The 21098-nt window shown below is 44.3% G+C and overlaps 1 protein-coding gene across 5 annotated transcripts in view; it reads right to left on the bottom strand.

Moving 5' to 3' along the window:
- ERN1 (endoplasmic reticulum to nucleus signaling 1) overlaps nt 1–21098 on the bottom strand; it is a 91434-nt gene that overhangs the window by 26393 nt on the left and 43943 nt on the right. For 2 of the 5 annotated variants that reach the window (XM_032138656.2, XM_058431553.1), the window contains exons 3-8: nt 15350–15383; nt 14237–14309; nt 9716–9788; nt 6527–6649; nt 2720–2821; nt 1198–1459 (exon numbers count right to left, since the gene is read on the bottom strand). In XM_032138656.2, the coding sequence (XP_031994547.1) occupies nt 1198–1459; nt 2720–2821; nt 6527–6649; nt 9716–9788; nt 14237–14309; nt 15350–15383 (667 nt within the window). Of the gene's footprint in view, nt 1–1197; nt 1460–2719; nt 2822–3385; nt 3522–4548; nt 4815–6526; nt 6650–9715; nt 9789–14236; nt 14310–15349; nt 15384–21098 lie in introns of those variants that run through there. The other 3 variants (XM_058431554.1, XM_058431555.1, XM_058431557.1) reach the window with 3 other exon arrangements.

Genomic DNA, 21098 nt, shown 5'->3' with positions numbered 1-21098 from the left:
CTTCAGTCTCAGCTGTCACTCACTGCAGAAACACGGACAAGCCACCTAACGTCAAGCCTCAGCAAAATCGCAGGGCTGGACTAGACGATGCCCACGATGCCTGCAGAAAGGACTACGTCCAGTGGCCATCCAGGAGACTGAGTGCTTACCACCACCGCCGAGGCCCCTCAGATGACCCTCTACAACACATTTTCACTCCAGCGACCACCCGAACTACCCCCATTCTGCCTTGTGCTTTCTAAGGATCCTGGAGGTTCTACGGAACTTCTGAGAAATGGTCAGCTGCTCTACTCTGGATGCTGAGAGCAAAAGGGATGCATAAGAAATTCCAGACTTGGTGAGACTTCTGGTTCCCCAGCTGTGTAGTCTGTCCCCATGTGGGACATCAGGGAGATGGAAAATGGTGAGAGCTACACCCCTGGGCCCTTCTGCTTACTGTCAAGAACCCACCTGGGATCGGTCATCCACTACATTATCTAAACCTCTCTCAACGAATACCTTACATTTGAATGGTGTTTTACAATCTAAACACTTTTCGGCATATTACCTTATATGATCTTCCACACAACTCTATATATAAAGTAGGAAACTGAGGCTTGGGGAGTTTAAGTGACTCAGTGATAGGCTATTAAGAGGGGGATGGAGAACAGAAGCCTGCTGAGTCTTGGACACACACACACTGTAACTATTTTTTCTGATTTTTAAAATGAATATAACCTAAAAATTTAGAAAATATAGAAAGTTAAAAAAATAAATCTCTTACATCCCTAACACCTAAGATAGATCCAAACTATACTTACACTGGCAGTCTCTTTCCTATCCCCACCTTTATTTGTGTATGTGTGGTGGCAGGAGGAGGGTCTTGCCATGTTGCCCAGGTTGGCCTCAAACTCCTGTGCTCAAACAATCCTCCCACCCCAGCCTCTCGAGTAGCTGGAATTACAGGTGTATGCCATGGTGCCCGGCACCTCCCACCCATGATTTTTATGTAATATTTAGGAACTCTGAAGCGTCAATGGGTGCCCCTCAGCTCTTGTATTCTGAGGTTTCCAAATGAAGCAGTCTTGGCTCTAAATATTCCTCATGGCTTCAGAGACTGCCCTGTCTTTGGCCTCCCGTGCAAGGCCTGCTACACTGCAACAGCACCAGAACACAAAGGCCACGGCCGCCCTCTCCTTCCCCGAGCTCCCAACTCACGTCAGCTTGCTCTTGGCCTCTGTCTCCTTGGGGAACGGGTACTTCCATTTGGTGATGCGCCCCACCTCCCCAGACATGAAGGTCAGATAGCGCAGGGTCTCCACAGCAACATTGATGTGCATCACCTTCCTCAGACCCTCCCGCTGCCAGACATAAAAGGCCACCACAGGGGAGGCGTAGTTTTGGATCCACAGGACGTCCCCAGATTCACTGTCCACAGTCACCACCAGCCCATCACCATTGGACACAAAGTGGGACATCTCTGTACAGATCAAATAAACAAAGCATGCTGAGTCTCACCCCATCCTGCAACCACATCCTCTACTCTTGTGGCAGGCTGTGGTCACTCAGTTAGAGGAAACAAGACTTCTGGAATATTCTCAGATCTCCTCTGAGCAATGTCATTTGTTTCCAACGAACTCGCTTAGTCTCTATAATATTAAGACGCTGAGAGCTGGCTGGCTTATAAACACAAGACAAGATCACTCTCCCAAAGGCAATTTATTTGGTGATGTTCTTTACCACTCTATTCAATATGTGAGAGGAAATATTGAGGAGAAAGGAGCCAATGGAGATGCCTATTAATCTGGCATTTCATAGCAGTCACTTGAAACCCATCGATCAAACTGAAAGTCAGGGACAGCTGTGGTGGCTCATGTCTATAAGCCCAAGAATTTGGGAGGCTGAGGTGGGAAGATCACTTGAGTCCAGGAGTTCAAGACCAGCCTGGGCAACATAGTGAGACCCCCGTCTCTACAAAAAAAAAAAAAAAAAAAACTAGCCAAGGAGGTGGGGGAGTGGCGGTACGTGCCTGTGGTCCCAGCTACTCAGTAGGCTGAGGTGGGAAGATCGCTTGAGCCCAGGAGTTTGAGGCTGCAGTGAGCCACGATTGCACTCCTGCACACATCCTGGGCAACAGAGGGAGAACTTGCCTCAAAAAAACCCCCAAAAAACAAAAAAACACCCTGAAAGTCAGACCTGAACCACTGACACTGTCCCATCAGATTCACAAAGGAGTCCTCAGAGAAAAATGAAAATATTCTAGGTCCTTGACCAGAAAAGGCAGAGTCCAACTTTCATATCAATGTTAAGGTGGCAAATTGGTTTTTAGTTTTCGTTTGAGTTGGGTGAATGTTAACTGCAGAAATAACTAGGGATGAGTCACATTTGCAGAGTGGCCTTCTTGACAGGGTTGTTAATGTCCTATGCTGATTTTACTTCTACTTTCCATGGGCTTGCAGTAAATTCCTTCTGTGACATAGAAAGACTCAACGAGGGATGTCCTCCTTCCTCTCTGGCTAAGCTTGTCACCATTTTACTTCGGTTTCCCTTCAGACTTCACCAAGGCCCCTGCACATTGACTGTGGGAAGTATTTACGATAAGCCCATGAAAAGTCCATGGAAAGAAAGAACCTGGTGACAAAGAGTATCTTAAAAGAAAATCCTACTTTCTGGAGCAACTGTTTCCACATAGGTCAAAAGTACTGGCCCAAGCTTGTGAAATCCAGCAGAGAGCACTTACTGTAGTCCACGTCGTCCTCGGGCAGCGAGGCTGCATAGTCAAAGTAAGTGGCATTCCACCGGAGCTCTCGGGTTTTGGTGTCGTACATGGTGATGGTGTATTCTAAAGAACACAGACCAGCCAGCCCATTACCACGGAGCGGCCATAGTATCTACTGAGGTGTGGTCCTTATCTAATTACAACAAACAAATCCTCCCTAAACTGTAGGCCAAAAAGTCCAGACTATCCATGTCGATAGAGAAAGGCAATGTGAGCAGAACTGAAGGCCCAGACACATGAGTGAACCTGGCCGACAGCATGTGGAAGCAGAGACGAGCCACCCCTGCTATGCTCTTGGACTCATGGCTCACAGAAGTGTAAGCAATAGAATGTTGTTGTTAGCCATTAAGCCTTGGGGTGCCTTATTACATAGCAATGGATTGCTGACAATTAAAAATTGGCACCTTGAAGCAGGATGGCACCATAACAAACACCTAAAACATGTGGCATTGACTTTAGGACCAGCTGGCAGGTGGAGGCTGGGAGGCTGACAAAAAGGTTGGTGGAGACTTGCTAGTCCAGAGGGGGCACTGCTATTCAAAGTGGAAAAGGGGTGACCCAACTTGTGGAGGGTGTCATGATGAGTATGACTATTGCTTGCAGCAACTCGGAAGACAGAAAAAGTACCTAATCAACTCAGGGATCCAACTAAGGAGATTTCCAGACAGAAGGCAGAAAATGTTGAATCGTTTCTCTTAGCTGTCTATGATATATTGTGAGACAAATGAGCTGAGGAAGAAATCAGTCAGCAGAATACAGAGGAACTATAAAGAGTCCAGGACTGAATACCGCTAGAAAAGATTCTCAATATAAAAAATAACTTTAGGGAAAAGATCAAATCCAGGGTACTGCCAGCAACAAAAAATGGGCTCGGGGTAAAGATCAATCAAATCAAAGTTGAAGCTGTAAGATCCTTCTCTGAGACCTCCGAAAGATTTTAAGGTGGACCCTCACAGACCCTCTGCATCAAGGGAGTTCTAAAAACCATGTGTTGTCCCATTGCACTCATATTCTAAAATCTAGAGACTTGTGGGTATGGCTTTTATCTAATGGGATAAACTATAATTTGACACATGGGAAGCCCACATAGTTTTTAAAGGAGTGGTATCAGCATAGACTAAAAGGATCAGAGACAGTCAAATTGAAAAAAAAAAGGCTTCTAGATCCCCAAATTTCAATGGACAAGGAACGGATTGAGAAAGATACAAAACTGGCCATTTGTTATGGAAAAGAAAGGACTTCTCAGAGGGCAGAACCAAGAGCCACTGAGAGCACTGTATTAGGGAACCAATCCCAGAGGGCAAAACTGGGCCCTAATGAAGGAATATTCCCTACCCCTGGAGGAGGGGAACCCGAAAACATGTGCCTGGCTGGATTTCAGAATTACTAAGACCCAATGTGTGATATGTGTCTCTCTTTCCTGACCTTTTTTGAGTGAACATGTTTACTGCAGCTATCCTGTCTCTGTCTCACCACTGTATGTTGGGTAGGGGATGGGAAGGGAAGAAAGATCCTGTCTCTTTAATTCACAGGTCTCCGATCAAGAGGTGCTACACTTGAGGAGCATCATCCACCTCCAGACCTCATGCAGATAACGAGACGTGAGATTTTGGGACTGATGCTGGGATTGGACTTCGGGGGTCTTTGGAGGGAGTGGGAGGGTTGTAAACTACCGCAGCCTGAGGGATGACTGCAGTAGAACATCTCTAAAGGTCACTACCACCAATTCTTCCCATTCTTGTAATATGCATGTTACTCTTCCCATCAAGAGGCCGAGTCTATATCTCTACCCTTGATTCTCAGCTGGCCTTGAGACTTGCTTTGACCAACAGACTGCAGTGGAAGGAAGGTTCTGGAACTTTTGAGCCCAGACCTTAGAAGGCACTGTAACACCCATTTTTACTCAAGAGGGAGTCTGCTGCCATGTCAAGAGTCCAGGCTATCTGTATGGAGAAACGTCATATGGAACTGAACTGAAGTCTCAGATACATGATTGAGGCCAACCAAGCATGTGGAGTAAAGATGATGGGTCCTTGTTGAGTCCTTCCTGAATTCCCTACAGAATAATAAACAATAAAATGCTTGTTTTAAGGCACTAAGTTGGGGTGGTTTGTCATGCAGCAATAGATAATGGAGGCAATGGATTTACACACCCATGCACACACATTCCACCTCATGCACATCCCAGCTCCTTCGAACACCACAATTTCACCTGAGAATGACACAATTTTTATATCTGGATGAAGCTGGGGCCACTGTAAGAATTTACTTAATGGAAAAGGTAAACATGTAAATCCTAAGCAGTCACTACAGTTAGAAGCTGGAATACCTGATTTTTACAGTCTAAGACCTTCCACCCATTTCCAGGAGAGCCCAACCAGCTTCTGCAGGGCCCAAGATTAGTCTCACTGAGTTTTAGAAATGCAGTGCTTTCCCCAACACTTTCAGGAAGGTTCTCTTTTTTCAAATCCTTGGCTGCCTGAAAGTTTAGACCTAAAGGTAGTGCTCAATTGTAATGAATTCATCCTAGGTTTTTGGTATAATTTTTTCCTTCTAAATGTTTTTTGTTTCTCCTTTTAGCTTTAAGTATCGTTCAACAATTTTAATGGCATCCCCGACATGTGTGAGGTGCTGCGCATATGATAATGAGTAAGGCAGGTCTCTGCAATAATGGGGCCCACCCATTCATACATTCAAACATTGAGCCCCTGCTACACATCAGGCAATGTGCTTGGTGTAGAGAGACAGCAGCTGAGCAAAACAAAGTCGCACCCTCAGGGAACGGATATTCTAGTGAGGGAGGCAGGAAGTAGGCACATAGAATTTATAAATATGCAGTGCCAAGTGTTAAGAAGAAAGAGGCTGAAAAGGGAGGAAACACAAAATGGTGTGGTGAAGAGGGTGCCAACCATGCCTGTAAAGGGACAATGACGAGGGGTGAGATGGCTGCCACTACAGGCCTGTTAACTGCTACGTGTGCCCCTAGAATGGGAGAGCTGGGTGTTCCTGAGCAGGGTGTGGACTGTGAGGCTGGAGAAGAGGCTTCACAGAGAAGGTGACTTTTGAGCACAGTTGTGTGAGAGGATATTTGCCAGATAGACAAAAACAGGCATACCTGGTGGAGAGGACCACACCACTACAAGTCTTTAAAAACAGCACTGCTATTCTGGGAGCTGCAGGTAGTTCATCCTAATTGGGAAACTTTTGTTTTTGTTTTTTTTTTTTGGGATGGAGTTTTACTCTTGTTGCCCAGGCTGGAGTGCAGTGGCTTGATCTTGGCTCACTGCAACCTCCACCTCCCCAGTTCAGGCGATTCTCTTGCCTCAGCCTCCTGAGTAGCTGGGATTACAGGCGCATGCCACCACACCTGGCTAATTTTGTATTTTTTTAGTAGAGATGGGGTTTCGCCATGTTGGTCAGGCTGGTCTCGAACTCCTGACCTCAGGTGATCCACCTGCCTCGGCCTCCCAAAGTACTGGAATTACAGGCGTGAGCCACCACACCCGGCCGGGCAACTTTGAAATGAGAGAAATGAGGTGAGAGAGGTGGCAGCTGTGTCACAGGGGTTTTTCTGGGCTGTGGTGTAGTTTGGACTGTATCCCTTGTGCAGTAGGGGGACACTGAAGGGTCTTATAAAGGAAAATGACATAATGGGACCTGTGTTTGGAAAAACGCAGCTCTGACCACCTTCTAGGGAAGGAGACTGGGGAGCTTCTTCCGATCTTCTGGAAACAGGCAGGTTGTAGAAGACAAAGGTTCATTTCTTACCTGTTCGCCCAAGATACAGAAGAGAGGTTGATGGGCAGAGACTATCTGCAAAGGCCGATGACAAAGTCTGCTGCTTCTCCCCGGTCAGGAGGTCAATAACATACCAGATGTCCTGCTTTTTACCTGAAAGGACACAAAAACACACTGCCGTTTACACCATATGGAAAAAAGTATCGCTGCCAAACTAGCAGCCAAGATGCTTTGTATTGAGAGAGATAGACCTGAAATTCTTAGGATGTCGTTTCTAAGGTGATGATATAAATGGTAATGCAGAGATAATAAAAATTCTTAGGTCCATAGGTCTTATAATAATTTAATAACCTAATCATGGTATACAAATTCCTCCAAACCTAATGACATAATTATAGTTTAAAAAAGTTCCCCAAACTTTCGAGTTAGATTTTATTGCTTTGATGAGTGGCTTTAAACATGAAAAGTCTTGCCTGTGAAGGGAAATCCTTTTCCCGTGGACTGGGATCTATAGAAATACAGAAACGTGCCCAGGGGTTCATCTCCCTAATAACCATCATTCACATTTCTCAACCTCCCTACTGACCAGCCCCCATGTGAGAAGGACCTACAGTTACTGTTTATGACTATAATTAACTAGTACCTGGGACTGGTCAGTGGAGTTGGTTGCAACCTAATGCTAAGGATGTCAAAGTTGTCTCGGCCTCTGTTCCCAGCCAGTAAGTAATTCCCTGGCCTCGGGCCATACCCCTAATCTTGGTCAGCTGATTATGACAGGCAGACAGCACAGTAAATAACACTATATATTAAGAAAACCCAAAGCATATGTATCAATGGTATATACCCAACAGCATCCTAGCAATGGAGAGTCTGTAGCAAGGGCATCCAATGTGAAGGTCAACACAGTCACTGTGACGTGTATATTTCTATTTTGTAAAGCATGATCTCTGGTGGTCATTTTTATCTTCCTAACTTATTGGAAAAGTCTCCTGTTTTGGAGACTCTTAGAAGCAGAATATTGAGATGCTGGAGAAGGTCACAGAGCCTTTGAAAAAAAATTTTTTTTTTTTTGAGACAGGGTCTTGCTCTGTCACCCAAGGAGTACAGAGGTGTGGTCACAGCTCACTGCAGCCTTGAACTCCTGGACTCAAGTGATCCTTTTGCCTCAGCCTCCCCATAGTTGAGACTACAGGCATGTGCCACTATGCCTGGCTCTTTTTTTTTTTTTTTTTTTGAGATGGAGTCTCGCTCTGTCACCCAGGCTGGAGTGCAGTGGCGTGATCTTGGCTCACTGCAACCTCCACCTCCCAGGTTCAAGAGATTCTCCTGCCTCAGCCTCCTGAGTAGCTGGGACTACAGGTGCGTGCCACCACACCCAGCTAATTTTTTTTTTTTTAGTAGAGACAGTGTTTCACCGTGTTAGTCAGGATGGTCTCCATCTCCTGACTTCGTGATCCCCCCAACTCAGCCTCCCAAAGTGCTGGGATTACAGGTGTGAGCCACCATGCCCAGCCACCTGGCTAATTTTTATTTATTTTTTATTTTTTTTTGAGACGGAGACTTGCTCTGTTGCCCAGGCTGGAGTGCAGTGGTGCAATCTCAGCTCACTGCAACCTCCGCCTCCAGGGTTCAAGTGATACTGCTGCCTCAGCCTCCTGAGTAGCTGGGACTACAAGCACATGCCACCACACTTGGCTTATTTTTTGTATTTTTAGTAGAGATGGGGTTTCACCGTGTTAGCCAGGATGGTCTCGATCTCTCGACCTCGTGATCTGCCCGCCTCAGCCTCCCAAAGTGTTGGGATTACAGGCGTGAGCCACTGCAGCTGGCCTACACCTGGCTAATTTTTAAAAAATGTTTCTTCTGTAGAGACAGGGTCTCACTATGTTGACCAGGCTAGTTTCAAACTCCTGACCTCAAGCAAACCTCCTGCCTCACCCTCCCAAAGTACTGGGATTACAGTCGTGAGCCACTGCGCCTGGCCTATAATTTGCTAAAGCTATACTTCTAAAGTTCTAACAGATGTTGCATACATGTCTGCTCCACATGTGTGCAACTTACCCATGGATCGCAACTCTGTTCTCAATGACAAAATCATAATATGAGTATGATCTGAAGGTAGAGGAGAACAGAGCTAGGACCATGAACCTTTTCCATCTAGCATGACATAGCTGGTTACTTCAAGGACCACTAGAGTTTACATAACTCAGCTATTACTTTAATGGGTAGATTGGGCAACTACCATGCTCTTAAATATGTTTAATGAACTCGCTTAAGAGGCCACAGCACAAAGATGATGAGAAGACAATACCCTAAGCAGACTATAAGTGACGAATTGCTGGCAAAAGCTGGAAGACCAGATACGACACAGTGACATGGATGGTCAGAAGATTATCAGATGTTCCCAGGGCATGGCCCACAGAGAGAAAAATCTATGCCGATCATTTCCTCCAAATTCCTAGGCTGGGAGTTCCTCATTCTGAAGGTGTGGAAGGAAGCAAGAGTCCCAGTGTCCTGAGCAAAACCTTAAAAGTCTGGCCTGCACTTGAGACCCAGAAATACACATAAAGCTCCTCGAGGCATGAATAGGCAATAAGCACTTTCAGTTCCTCAAAAAGAAAGCTGCTGTATAAATACGGGCTATTATTACTACTATGATTTCAAGATAAATACAGCTCTCCTTTGTGTTGCAAATGCTTTTTTATTGACATTTTGGCAGCAACATGGTAAAAGAAAAGCAGGTGATCTGATGCTTTGAAAGCTGTGACCCCATAGGTATGAAGGCAGTTTATCTAGGCAAGCTATAAGTGCTGTTTTATCAAATATTCCGATAGCAGGAAATACTAAGAAAGCCCTATAATTAACAGGCAGAGCCTGGCTTTCCTTTCTTGGCTTAGACGATTGTATTCACTTTAAATTTCATCCATTTGCCACTGGGTATGTTGCAATCTTGGAATCTCAGGACTAAGTCAACACAGCAACTAAAAGCTTGTTAAATGAGTAACCATATTAATGATGTCAATTCTTCTCCCAAGTTGGGGGAGCTCTTTCTTAACTGGTCAGCTGACCCTGGGGAGAACAGCACCTGAAGCACAACCCAGGAAAGAAAGGGTTGGCAAGGCGGTGACTGCGCCCTCTCTCTCCACACGCCACTTTCCCAGATTCCGGGACTTACATCAAAGAGACACAAGTTTCAGAGCTGGAGACAGGAACTCTTACCCATGTAGAGGATTCCATCTGAACTTCGGCATGGGGATGCCTGCACCAATTCTGGGATGGTAAAAGGAAGTTTCTTTAAAAAAAAAAAAAAGAAAAAAGTTAACCAAGTCTTGTGCAATTATTACAATTTTACCAGGCAGTCTGTTTCTATTACCTAATTCTGCTAAAAAGAGAGAAGCACTTTGCAGATGGGAGTTTTCCTAACTGAATACCAAGGAGAAGGGGGCACCCTATGCTTCCACGTCTACTTTGTTTTTATTTTTATTTTTTTGAGACAGGGTCTCATTCTGTCGCCCAGGCTGGAGTGCAGTGGCGCCATCTTGGCTCACTGCAACCTCTGCCTCCTGGGTCCAAGTGATTCTCCCACCTCAGCCTCCCAAGTAGCTGGGATTACAGGCATGTTGCCACTACACCCAGCTAATTTTCCACGTCTATTTTGACAAGCTCCCAGGTCCCTGAGCTCTGTAAACATCCACTCCTTTACTTGACACCATGTGCGGAGGCCCCTCAAGGTCTCCTGTCCAGGGTGCTTCCCAAGGGTGACACAAACCTTTTCTGAAAAGATTTATACAAATATGGAGAGTTATATATTCTTTGAAATTCTAAGAGTGGGAGAAAGAATTGTCCTGACTTGGAATACAGAGCCAGAGCTGGCTAGACGGAGTAAAATGACAGTGCTTTGTAGAGCCTCATCACGACATTGATGCTGAAGGGATGCACCAAGGTGCCAAGCTCAAGCTTCGACAGAAAGGAGAAGTCACCATTACAGGGGCAACAGAAGAGTCTGAGGTGGAAAAGAGTTTTGATGTTTTCTTCAGTAAATAATTCACTATTGAAAAACAAGAAAAATTGAGACTTTTGGTTTTAAAGAGGAAGTTAAGATAGGCGCCAGGAAAAGAAACTCAAATGAATCCAAATGTTTCAACTGCATTTCATCATAAAACTGATTCTTCTGAGTCTACAGCTGACATCTGACAAGCCCTTTTGGTTAATGCTTGTTTCAGTATACTTTATTTTTAGAACATTCTGTGTTCTTCAAATTGTTCTATAGATACCTGCTTTTATAGAAACACCTCTACTGCATGGTCACCTTTTTCTCCAAGAAAGAAAACATTTCTCTCTAGCTTTAATAAGCAGAGCTTTGCATACTAAATAACTTGGATTTTCCCATCATCCCAACATTCAAACCAAGCCTCAGAGGAGGAAAAATGCTTCAGAGAGGCTGCAATGACTGGGTTTTGCCACGTGTTTCTGAGAATCAGAAAGGCACTGCAGATATTCCAGTCTTCTGGAGTCCTGTGGTCTCTGCTGAGCACTGCCATGGGTGCCCTGATTCAAGGCCCAAGCTTGGGAAACATTGTTTCTGGAGCTGCTAAACCACAACCCGGGAAGAAGCACAAGGGAGTGATGAAGGGCATCCTCTTTTTTTTTTTGAGACGGAGTCTCGCTCTCGCCCAGGCTGGAGTGCAGTAGCACAATCTTGGCTCACTGCAAGCTCCGCCTCCTGGGTTCATGCCATTCTCCTGCCTCAGCCTCCCCAGTAGCTGGGACTACAGGCACCTGCCACTGCGCCCGGCTAATTTTTTGTATTTTTTAGTAGAGACGGGGCTTCACCATGTTAGCCAGGATGGTCTCTGTCTCCTGAGCTTGTGATCCGCCCGCCTCGGCCTCCCAAAGTGCTGGGATTACAGGTGTGAGCCACCATGCCCGTCTGGGCATCCTCTTTAAGAACCAACTCCAACACTAGAAGACTCGGCCCTGGACATATTCCTTCACTTCTCCATGCTGCTTCCACCCCTCTAAAACGGGGATATCACCTACAGGGCTGCTGAGAGATTCCAATGAGATAACTTATACAACTCACTCACCCCAGTTTCTGGCAAACAAATTGCTTAAGAAATGGGGACTACAGAGCTGTGGAGAGAGACCAACGGAGAGCAGTGTTGAAGGTGAAATACACACAGCTCTATACAAGCTTGCCCTCCTCCCCTCTGTTTTGGTCACACGCATTCACAAAATAATTTTAAAATACCCAAGTTAAAGTCCACAATCCACTTATAGCCTAGACCAGTGGTTCTCATCCTCGGTTGCACATGAGAATTACTTGGAAGCTTTAAAAACTTCCTACTGATGCATAATACGCAAACAGAAAAGCACTCATCATCACACAGCTCAGTCAATTTTCACAAAGTGAACATACCCACGTAACCAGTATCCAGGTGAAGAAACAGAAGCCCCCCTCCTCTCTTGCCCCCCTTTCGAGCCATAACTCTCCAGGGTAACTATTATCCTAACTTCAAAACAGCAGAGACTCGTTTTTCCTGTTTTTGGCTTTACATAAGTGAATGGCAGTGTGTGACCTTTTTTGTCTGTCATGTTTTGCTCAACATCACGCTTGTGAGTCATCCGTGGTGTGTGTCGTCATAGACTGTTGGTCCTCATCACCATGCATGCCTCTTCTAGAGTTTATTTTTCCACTCCATTGAGGATGTTATTTGGCCACCCTCTGCTTATTATAAATGGTGCTGCTGTACATTTGGGCACATGTCCATTGGTGAACAAATGTGCATTTCTTTTTTTTTTTTTTTTTTTTTTGGAGATGGAGTCTTGCTCTGTCGCCCAGGCTGGAGTGCAGTGGCGCGATCTTGGCTCACTGCAAGCCCCGCCTCCCGAGTTCATGCCATTCTCCTGCCTCAGCCTCCCAAGCAGCTGGGACTACAGGCACCCACCACTGCACCTGGCTAATTTTTTGTATTTTTAGTAGAGACGGGGTTTCACCGTGGTCTTGATCTCTTGACCTCGTGATCCGCCTGCCTCGGCCTCCCAAAGTGCTGGGATTACAGGTGTGAGCCACCGTGCCCAGCCACAAATGTGCATTTCTCTTGGGTCTGTAACCTAGGAGGGCATTACTGGGTCCTAAGGACTTTAGCACTTACTACCAAACAGTTTTCCAAGCCACTTGTGCCACCCTGCACTGCCGCCAGCAGTAGGTGAGAGTCCTGGTTGCTCCACATCACCAACACGTTTTCTTTTTCTACTTTCCTTGTTTTGGCCATTCTGGTGAGTAGCAGTATGGCACTGTGGCTTTAATTTGCATTTCTTAATGACTAATAAAATGGAACATCTTTTCATATGTTTATGACCATTTGGATATTCTCTTCTGTTATTCTTCCATTGGGCTGTCTTTTTTTAATGTACCATAGGATTTCTTCATATAGTCTGAATATGAACTTTTGTTGGATGTGTATAGTACAAATACTTTGTGGCCTCTTAATGAGGAAAAGTTCTTAATTTGAATATAATCAATATATTGATTTTTTCCTAAATTTATAGTGTTCTTTAATATCCTCTTAATAAATCTCTACTTACTCTAAGATCATGAAGATGGTTCCATTACTTTTTTTCTTAAAGCTTTATTATTTTGCATTTCACATTTAGATGTGTGATCTATCTGGAACTGATTTTATATGTGTTGTGGGGGGTGGGAGTCAAGACTTTTATTCCTATATGGATAGCCCAATTGACCTACACCACTTATTGCAAAAACACTGTAAGCTGGGTGGTGGTGGCTCACGCCTGTAATCCCAGCACTTTGGGAGGCCGAGGTGGGTGGATCGCTTGAGCCCAGAAGTTGGAGACCAGCCTAGGCAATATGATGAAACCCCATTTCTACCAAAAATACAAAAAATTAGCTGGGCGTGGAGATGTGCACCTGTGGTCCCAGCTACTCAGGAGGCTGAGGTGGGAGGCTGGCTTGAGCCTGTGAGACGGAGGTTGTAGTGAGCCAAGATTGTGCCACTGCATTCCAGCCTGGGTGACAAAGTGAGACCCCGTCTCAAAAGAAAAGAAAAGAAAAGATAAGAAAAAAGAGAAAAGACAGGACACTGCAGTGTCACCTTTGTCATAAAGCAGGTGACCTGATGTCACCTGATATGTGTGGGCCTGTTTCTAAATTCTCTTATCTGGGGAGCTTTTAAAAAGTCCTGATGACTTAGATCAATTAAATCGGGACCTTCTGGGATTGGGCCCTACGTTCTAGGTCCTAATACTGTTTTTTCGAATTCCAGGTTATTACAATGTATAATTAAGGCTGAAAACCACTGGTTTAGATTCTCAAATGGAGATGAGGGTAGAATATCACATGACTCCCCTAAGGAGTCATCGGAAGGTGGGGCAGGTGGAGACAGCATTTCAAACTATATCTCTCCCTCCTAAGGTGAGGGTCACCAGTTAGAGCAAACCCTGTTCCTAACATTATATCCTCCAGTGTATGGGCTGGGCCATGAGAACCCGCTGGTCTGCATCCGTGTTTCTGAACTCTGGCACCACATTTAAAAGCTCATTTAGGAAGCTCTCTGAAAAGAATGATGCCCAGGCTCCTCTCTAGACCACATGAATCAGAATCCCCAGGGGTTGTTTTTAAAAGCTCCAGGCAGGAGACACAGTAAGACACTGTGCAGACACACTTAAGGACCGGTGGTCTAGAACCCCTGGAATACAAAAGCAGCTAAATATACTCACTGTCAGGCCTTCATTATTCTTGCTTCCAAGCGTATACAGGCTGCCATCATTAGGATCTGGGAGAAAGGCAGGCCTAGAGATTAAATAATAAATATCAAGGATAAATTACAGCCCAGGGCATGGAACAACATATCAAAGCCACGCAAACCCATGATGGAGGAATAGAGAGTGGAGGGTGGTTGTGTGTAGGTGTGTAAGTGAGTATATAAGACAATTCCACTCACTACTCTCTCTCACTTCAACCACAGACAAATAAAATACCCCTATGGTGGTATACACCATCCTCGAGTGGAGAAAAGTGGCCTGAAAGGAAAAATCATATAAAACCATAGAAGACAAATCATCATTTGGTCAAAGCACTCTGGATGAAGGCAAAATATGTGAAAAGGACCCAGCAAGCCCACTTTTCAATTTCTACATCAATTGTATATAGAACTTCAGCCATTAACATTTAATAGCATGGCATGGTACACAAACAGGTAGAACAAATCTGCTTTTAGTTTTCAAGAGATATTGTTTGTTTAACTGGAGGCAATAAAAGCAGACTCTAACAGCTTGACATCAGAGAGAACCCGCCAAGGGGACAGATCAAAGTCCCTCCATCAGTAGCTTCCCTTGAAGCAGATGTGAAGTGGTCTTTTGTCAAGTTAATCTGCTAAAGACTGAACTGTAACTACAGTCCCTCAGAAATCCTTGGCTGAATCGTTCCTTAGGTTGCGCCATCATTTAAGGCTCTTACAGGCGCTATCCAGCTTTTACCCCAACACACACTCTGTAGTAGCAGGTCACATTCACCGTTTTTCTCCATGATATGACACAGCAAAGAGGAAGAGGTCCAGTGCCCCTGAGGACTTTGGAAGTTTAAGTTCAAAGCTCAACTTGAGTTTCATCTCAAATAAGCCTTTTTAAAACCACTACCCTTCTCCCCCAGGAAACTGACCACCTCCTCCTCAACACAGGCTTTCATCATAGCACCTGCAAGACTTTATATGTCACTCATTGTTATTCCTCAAACTTACACATATATGCACTCCCAGCAACTGGCCTCATAAACACTGATTGAATGAATAAGACTGAATTAAAGGGAAGTACTGAGCGAATCAGAAAACTTACTCTTCCACATGTGTTGGGACCTGCAGGACTGGATCTGTGCAAAAGAACAACAAAGGCATCATCAGAAACATCCCAAAATGTCAAGATTCCCAGAGGCTTCCCAGGACCAGGTCAAGTTGTACCAGTAATAACTTTCTCCCTCATGTTAGCCTACATGGGCTAGTGTACATGAAGGTTATATGCACTTTTGCATCATCGTGCATATCTTTTAGAAAACATATCCACAATGATGCAAATGTAAGCTCTTGGATAGTCACTGAGGCTGGAGAGAGAACTGAGACCGGAACAGAACTGCTTTCAAGAAACTTGAATATAACTTGGGGGATGGATGCAGAAGGAAGAACCAGTCACCACACACAGTGGACAAGGGGTCAGAGCATCACTACCTGACACCTCAAGGACTTCTAAAACCGAAATCATTACCTTGTCCCATGCCTGGAGTAGCTCTACATATTCCCATTAGGAAAAGTAAAACTGGTTTAAGAACTGACTTCGATTGGCTAGTAAATGGACACACCTCTTTGGAGCAGCAATTCTAGAGCCTCCAAGTGTTCATTCCCTTTGGCCCCCCCATTGCATTTCTATAAAATCTAATTTAAAGATAATATAAACTATAGAAAATGGCTTTGTACAAAGATGTGTACGTAGCAGCATTACAAATGACCTACCCAATAATATGGTTAAGTTATAGAATGTCCACTTGGCAAAAAATTAAGGCTTCTAAGAGGGCTAATAAAATTCTAAGACATATACAACCTATGCTATTATCTTCAGGAGAAAAGATAACATTGTACATAGAGTATTAATGCAACTACGGGGAAAGGCTTCAAGGTACCCAACTAGATGGAAAGATCAAAAATGCTAATTGTAAGTTATCCTTGATGGAAATGCAACTCCCCCCAACCTTTTCTATATCTTAAAATTTCTGCAAGAGCAGGCATTACTTTTTAAATTGAGAATATGTTTTTTTCTCTAAGTCAATTTTACATTTGCAGCAATTAATGGCAGAATTTTCCCTCCCTAGATTTTCCTGGGCACAAAGCAAGAGGAAGCTCCTGATTCCAGGGGCAGATGGTGGTGGCAGTGAGAGAGCATGAACACTGGCACAGCAGTACTGTGTAGTGACAGATCTAAAAGTCCGCAGACAGGAGACTCACAGCAATGAGGTACTTCCAGCAACCAAAACCCCACAGCCATGCTGTACACAACTTGAACTCTGGGGGCAAGAACAGCAAGTATTCTTATATGATTTTGTATGCAGAATTCCAGACTCTGTAGGCTCTGCTTATGGTGACAGACAGCTGTCCAATCCATCCAATTATTGGATGAAGGAAAATCTTTTAAGTCTTATCATACGTTGACTTTGCTTAAAAGCCCAGCTCCTATACAAAGGCATATGGTGTTCACAACAACAGAGGTACACACACCATATGTGGCCTGTGGGCAGCAAACAAACAATTCACTAAACCAAAAACACTTTAGGAAACAGGAAGAACTTTCAGTCAGTAAGCATATGTTTATCTTTCCCATTAATCACCTCTCGGTACACTCTCACAAACAGACTGATGCAAGAGACAGGAAATAAAGGCACACCACACTCATCCCACTGAAACAAGCTAGTCAAGGTGCAATAACCCAGTTATTTTAACACCGACCTGAAGCCATGCAAGCCAAGAAGAGCAAGAATATCATATTCCGAAGAAAACACGGCAGTAAAATGGCATCTTTTTTGTTTGTTTCAGCCACTTAAAGGTATTACAGATAAACACAGATTAAGAGGACATGGCCAAATTCCAGCAATTCACCAGAAATAAGACATGGAGACCAACATGATTTAAATTCCTATTCATAACCTGATCTTTACTGTACAGTGTTTGCTCAGTCTCACAGACTCGTCTTCAGATGCAGATTTTCCTGGTTTTCTACAGCTTATCCACTGGTCACCTGACACTGAGGCCTCAGGTCCCAAGATGTGCCCTGTATCAGGAAGGTTCCAGTTAAGATTCAGGACATCGGCAGGAGACAGGGGAAGATGCCTGGGACAACTAAATTGGTGTTTAAGAACTGTGATTTTTTTTTTTCTAGGCTTAGGAGAAGACAAACTCCAGTAGGAGGACCTTACGGTCATCCTAGCATTTCCCATCCACTCAGTAAAATAAGCACCTGGAATAAGCCTCTTCAAAGTTGCAGGCAAGGTAAAGACACAATTATTAAGATAGTTCTGACAGAGGCAGACACACTGCTGCTTGGCTTCTGAAATGTAACAATGACCTAATTCTGTAAATGTTTTTCTTTAAGAATCATCTGAATTCAAGATTTGCTTTAAAATACTACAGAAAATAATTATATGGGGGCGGGGAGGGCAGATAAAACAAAAAGTGGCAGGCTGTTGATAACAGTTAAAGACGAGAAATGGGAACACTGGAGTGTTATTTTACTACTCTCTGTACACAGGCTTAAATTTTTTCATATTAAAAAAGCTTAAAGAGAAAATTATCTTTGGAAAGTCAGCAAAAATAAAAACAAAGAGTATTATCTGAAAATGTGCAATAAAAGAGTAACATGAAAAAGTGGTTTTGATTTAATAATGAGAACTGCTATCAGGTAAGATTCTTGCTTTTAAAAAAAAAGTTTTCAGCCATGTGAAAAGAAACACTGTCCTACCTGTAGGGATGTAAACAAATACTGCTGTAAAATAAGCTACTATCTATATGGGGCCCGATAAGAATAAAAGCCAGTGTCACCAAGTTGTTTTACTTTCAGAAAAAAAAGTTGGGAGGCAGTTACTTCACAAGTATAAAAAGTGGCTGTTATGTAAGGTAAAGGTAAGGTTATCTGGTAAAGGTAGAGATATGGGAAAATATAGCTGAAATCAAGGTCTGGTCTCCCAGGATTAACATGGGAAAGAAACAAACCTGCTCACTGATCCCCTGGGAGCAGCCACTGGCCTCAACTCCACTCCCCGGCCCCCATCGTGTGTCCAGCTGAGGCCTGGAATGGCACAAGCTTTACACCTGCAGGAACTGACATCCTGGGTGAAGTCACAAGATGCTCATTGCTAGGCTAATCTAAATCACCTCTTTAAGCTCAAATGACAAAACAGACATCCACATCTTTCCTTCGTCCAAGTTCATAAGGGTAAAGTTTTAAACATTTCTGTCCCCCAAAGCAGTGAATTTTTGTCCCCACTCCCTCCTCCACACAGGGAGGAACATTGCCAGCTTCTCCCTTCAGCCTTTCTTCTCACTCAGAGAGCACATGCCTCTTTATAACTTCCACCCTAACCACAGTGGGGTTCTAGGCTCCCCTCTCCCGGGTCCTCTCTCTGGATCAACTGGACACGCCCACTACTTCCCACCAACGCCTCAGCCTCTGCTTGCCCAAGTCACGCCGTCTGTCTTTTGCCTCAGACTGGCTTCTACTCCTGACTACCGTATTTTATTAACAGTACCACCATTCTCCTAGAAGAGAGCCATGACTCAAATGACACTGTTAACGCCTATTTCTCCCTAATACATGCTATCAGTTGCCAAACTCTGTGGTCTATTTCGACGCCAATCATAGTTCTGTGTCCTGTTCAACACCATTGGAACCTTTTGTCTCTCAAGCCTTCCCTCCTCTCCTAATCTGTGTGGCCTTTGGAATCAGACAAACCAAGGCGTAAATCCTGGCTCTGCCAATCACCAGCTGAGTGACCTTAGCAAAGTTACTTAAGCTCGCGGAGCCTCAATTTCCTCATCAGTAAGGAAAAAAACATAGAGATAACATCAACCTCATGGGGCATCTCTATGTGGATTAAATGTTTGTCAAGACTGTAAGTCAGTGCCTTGACACTGAGTGATCCTTTTAAAGGTATAAATCAGATTAAGCTTCTCTGTCAAAATCCTTTGGTGGTTCCCCATCTCACTCAGTGAAAGCCAGTGTTTACACAGTGGCTCATAAATCCCAAGCAGTCCCTCCCTTTCAACTTGTCACCCTTTAACAATCTCCCACTATTTCCCACACACTCCATTCCAGCCATGCCGGCCTCCAAGTATTCAACAAGCACTGCCAGGCCTGCCCCTGCCTCGGGACCTTTGCACTGGCTGTTCCTCTGCCTAGGTCTTTGATCAACTGTTGCCACCTCAGAGCGGTCTTCCATGATCACCTCCTACTGCCCAGGATTTCCAACCCTTCTTCCCTGCTTAATTTTTCTCCATGTCACTTACCACCTCTGTAGTTCTGTATATTTTATTGCTTACTTAATGCCCGACTCTGGCCACTGAGGGTTGGGATTTATTTTTTGTTGTCTGCATCTTCCCAAGGATCTAAAACAATACCTGACACAGAGGTGGTAACCAACGTATTTGCTGAATGGAGTAATTAAGTGTCATTTCCTGTCTTAGTCTGTTTGTGTTCCTATAAAGGAATACCTGAGGCTGGGTAATTTATAAAGAAAAGAGGTTTATTTGGCTCACGGTTCTGCAGGCTGTACAAGAAGCATGGCACTAGCATTTGCCTCTGATGAGGGCTTCTGGCTGCTTCCACTACTGGCAGAAGGCAAAGGGGAGCCAGAGTGTACAGAGATCACAGGGGGAGAGAAGCAGTGAGAGGGGAGAAGGTGCCAGGCTCTTTTTAACAACCACCTCTCACAAGAATTAATAGGGTGAGGACTCACTCACTACAGTGAGGACAGCGCCAAGCCATTCATCAGGGATCCACTCCCAAGACCCAAACACTTCCTATTAGGCTCCACCTCCATCACTGGGAATCAAATTTCAACATGAGGTTTGGAGGGTCAAATATTCAAACTAGAGCAGTTTCTTTCCTACTTCTGCTCTTGGCCAGCCTGGAAATCCATTGTTGATCACTTTTAATAATCCAGCAGATAAGCTCTACTCACCCTGAACCCAGGATCTGCATAGCAGTCCCTGTTCCTCCACCCAGGCTTCTGAGCACAGCTGTAGAAAACACTGCGATCATTTATGGAGATACCATCATACATAGTATCTCCATGGTGTGGCCAGCTAGGCCCCTGCCACTAGGAGATCCTGGCTGATTCTGTTCTCACCCTTGTAGCCGATATTTCAAACTACTCCTTGCCTCAAGGTCCCTGTCTCTCCACAAATGACTCTGCCTTCCGTGTCATAGGGGAAATTAAGGGAGACTGAGTGAGCTTGCTGCAACTTCCTACCCTTTGCCTTCTACATTTGCCCAGCTCCACCCTTCCCTTCACATCTCTATAAAGGGACAATGCTTTTATCTTCACGCTCATAGATTTTTCACACTCACATCTAGATCCTGTCTCCAAGGATCTTCAACTCCTCCTTTGCCTATAAACACAAAAACCTCTTGGCTCTGCCCGCTCTTCTGCACTCTCCTTTTCCTCCAAAATGCATCCATTTTAAGTTTACAGTTCAATGTATCTTGAAAAACACACACACCCATGTAATTATCTTCACCATCAAGATACAGAACATTTCCATCACCCTAAAACATTTTTTCACATCCTTTTTGATTCAGTATTTCCAAATCTTGCTCCAGATAAGTACCAGTTCATTAGTTCATTTTGTTTGTTCTAAAATTTCACAAATGACCACGTCATAGATACTCATTTGTGCCTAGCCTCTTTATTTCACATGTCTTGGAAATTCATCCATATTGTTGTGTGTATCATAGTTCGCTCTTTTTTATTGCTGAATAGTATTCTACTGTAAGAATTTACCACAATCTGTTTACCTATTTACCTGCTGAGGGACACTTGAGTTGC

The sequence above is a fragment of the Hylobates moloch genome, unplaced genomic scaffold, assembly GCF_009828535.3.
Source record: "Hylobates moloch isolate HMO894 unplaced genomic scaffold, HMol_V3 SCAFFOLD_19, whole genome shotgun sequence".
Classification (NCBI taxonomy): domain Eukaryota; kingdom Metazoa; phylum Chordata; class Mammalia; order Primates; family Hylobatidae; genus Hylobates; species Hylobates moloch.
Note: the sequence above shows the minus strand (reverse complement) of the source record. Positions and strands in the feature narration are given on the sequence as shown.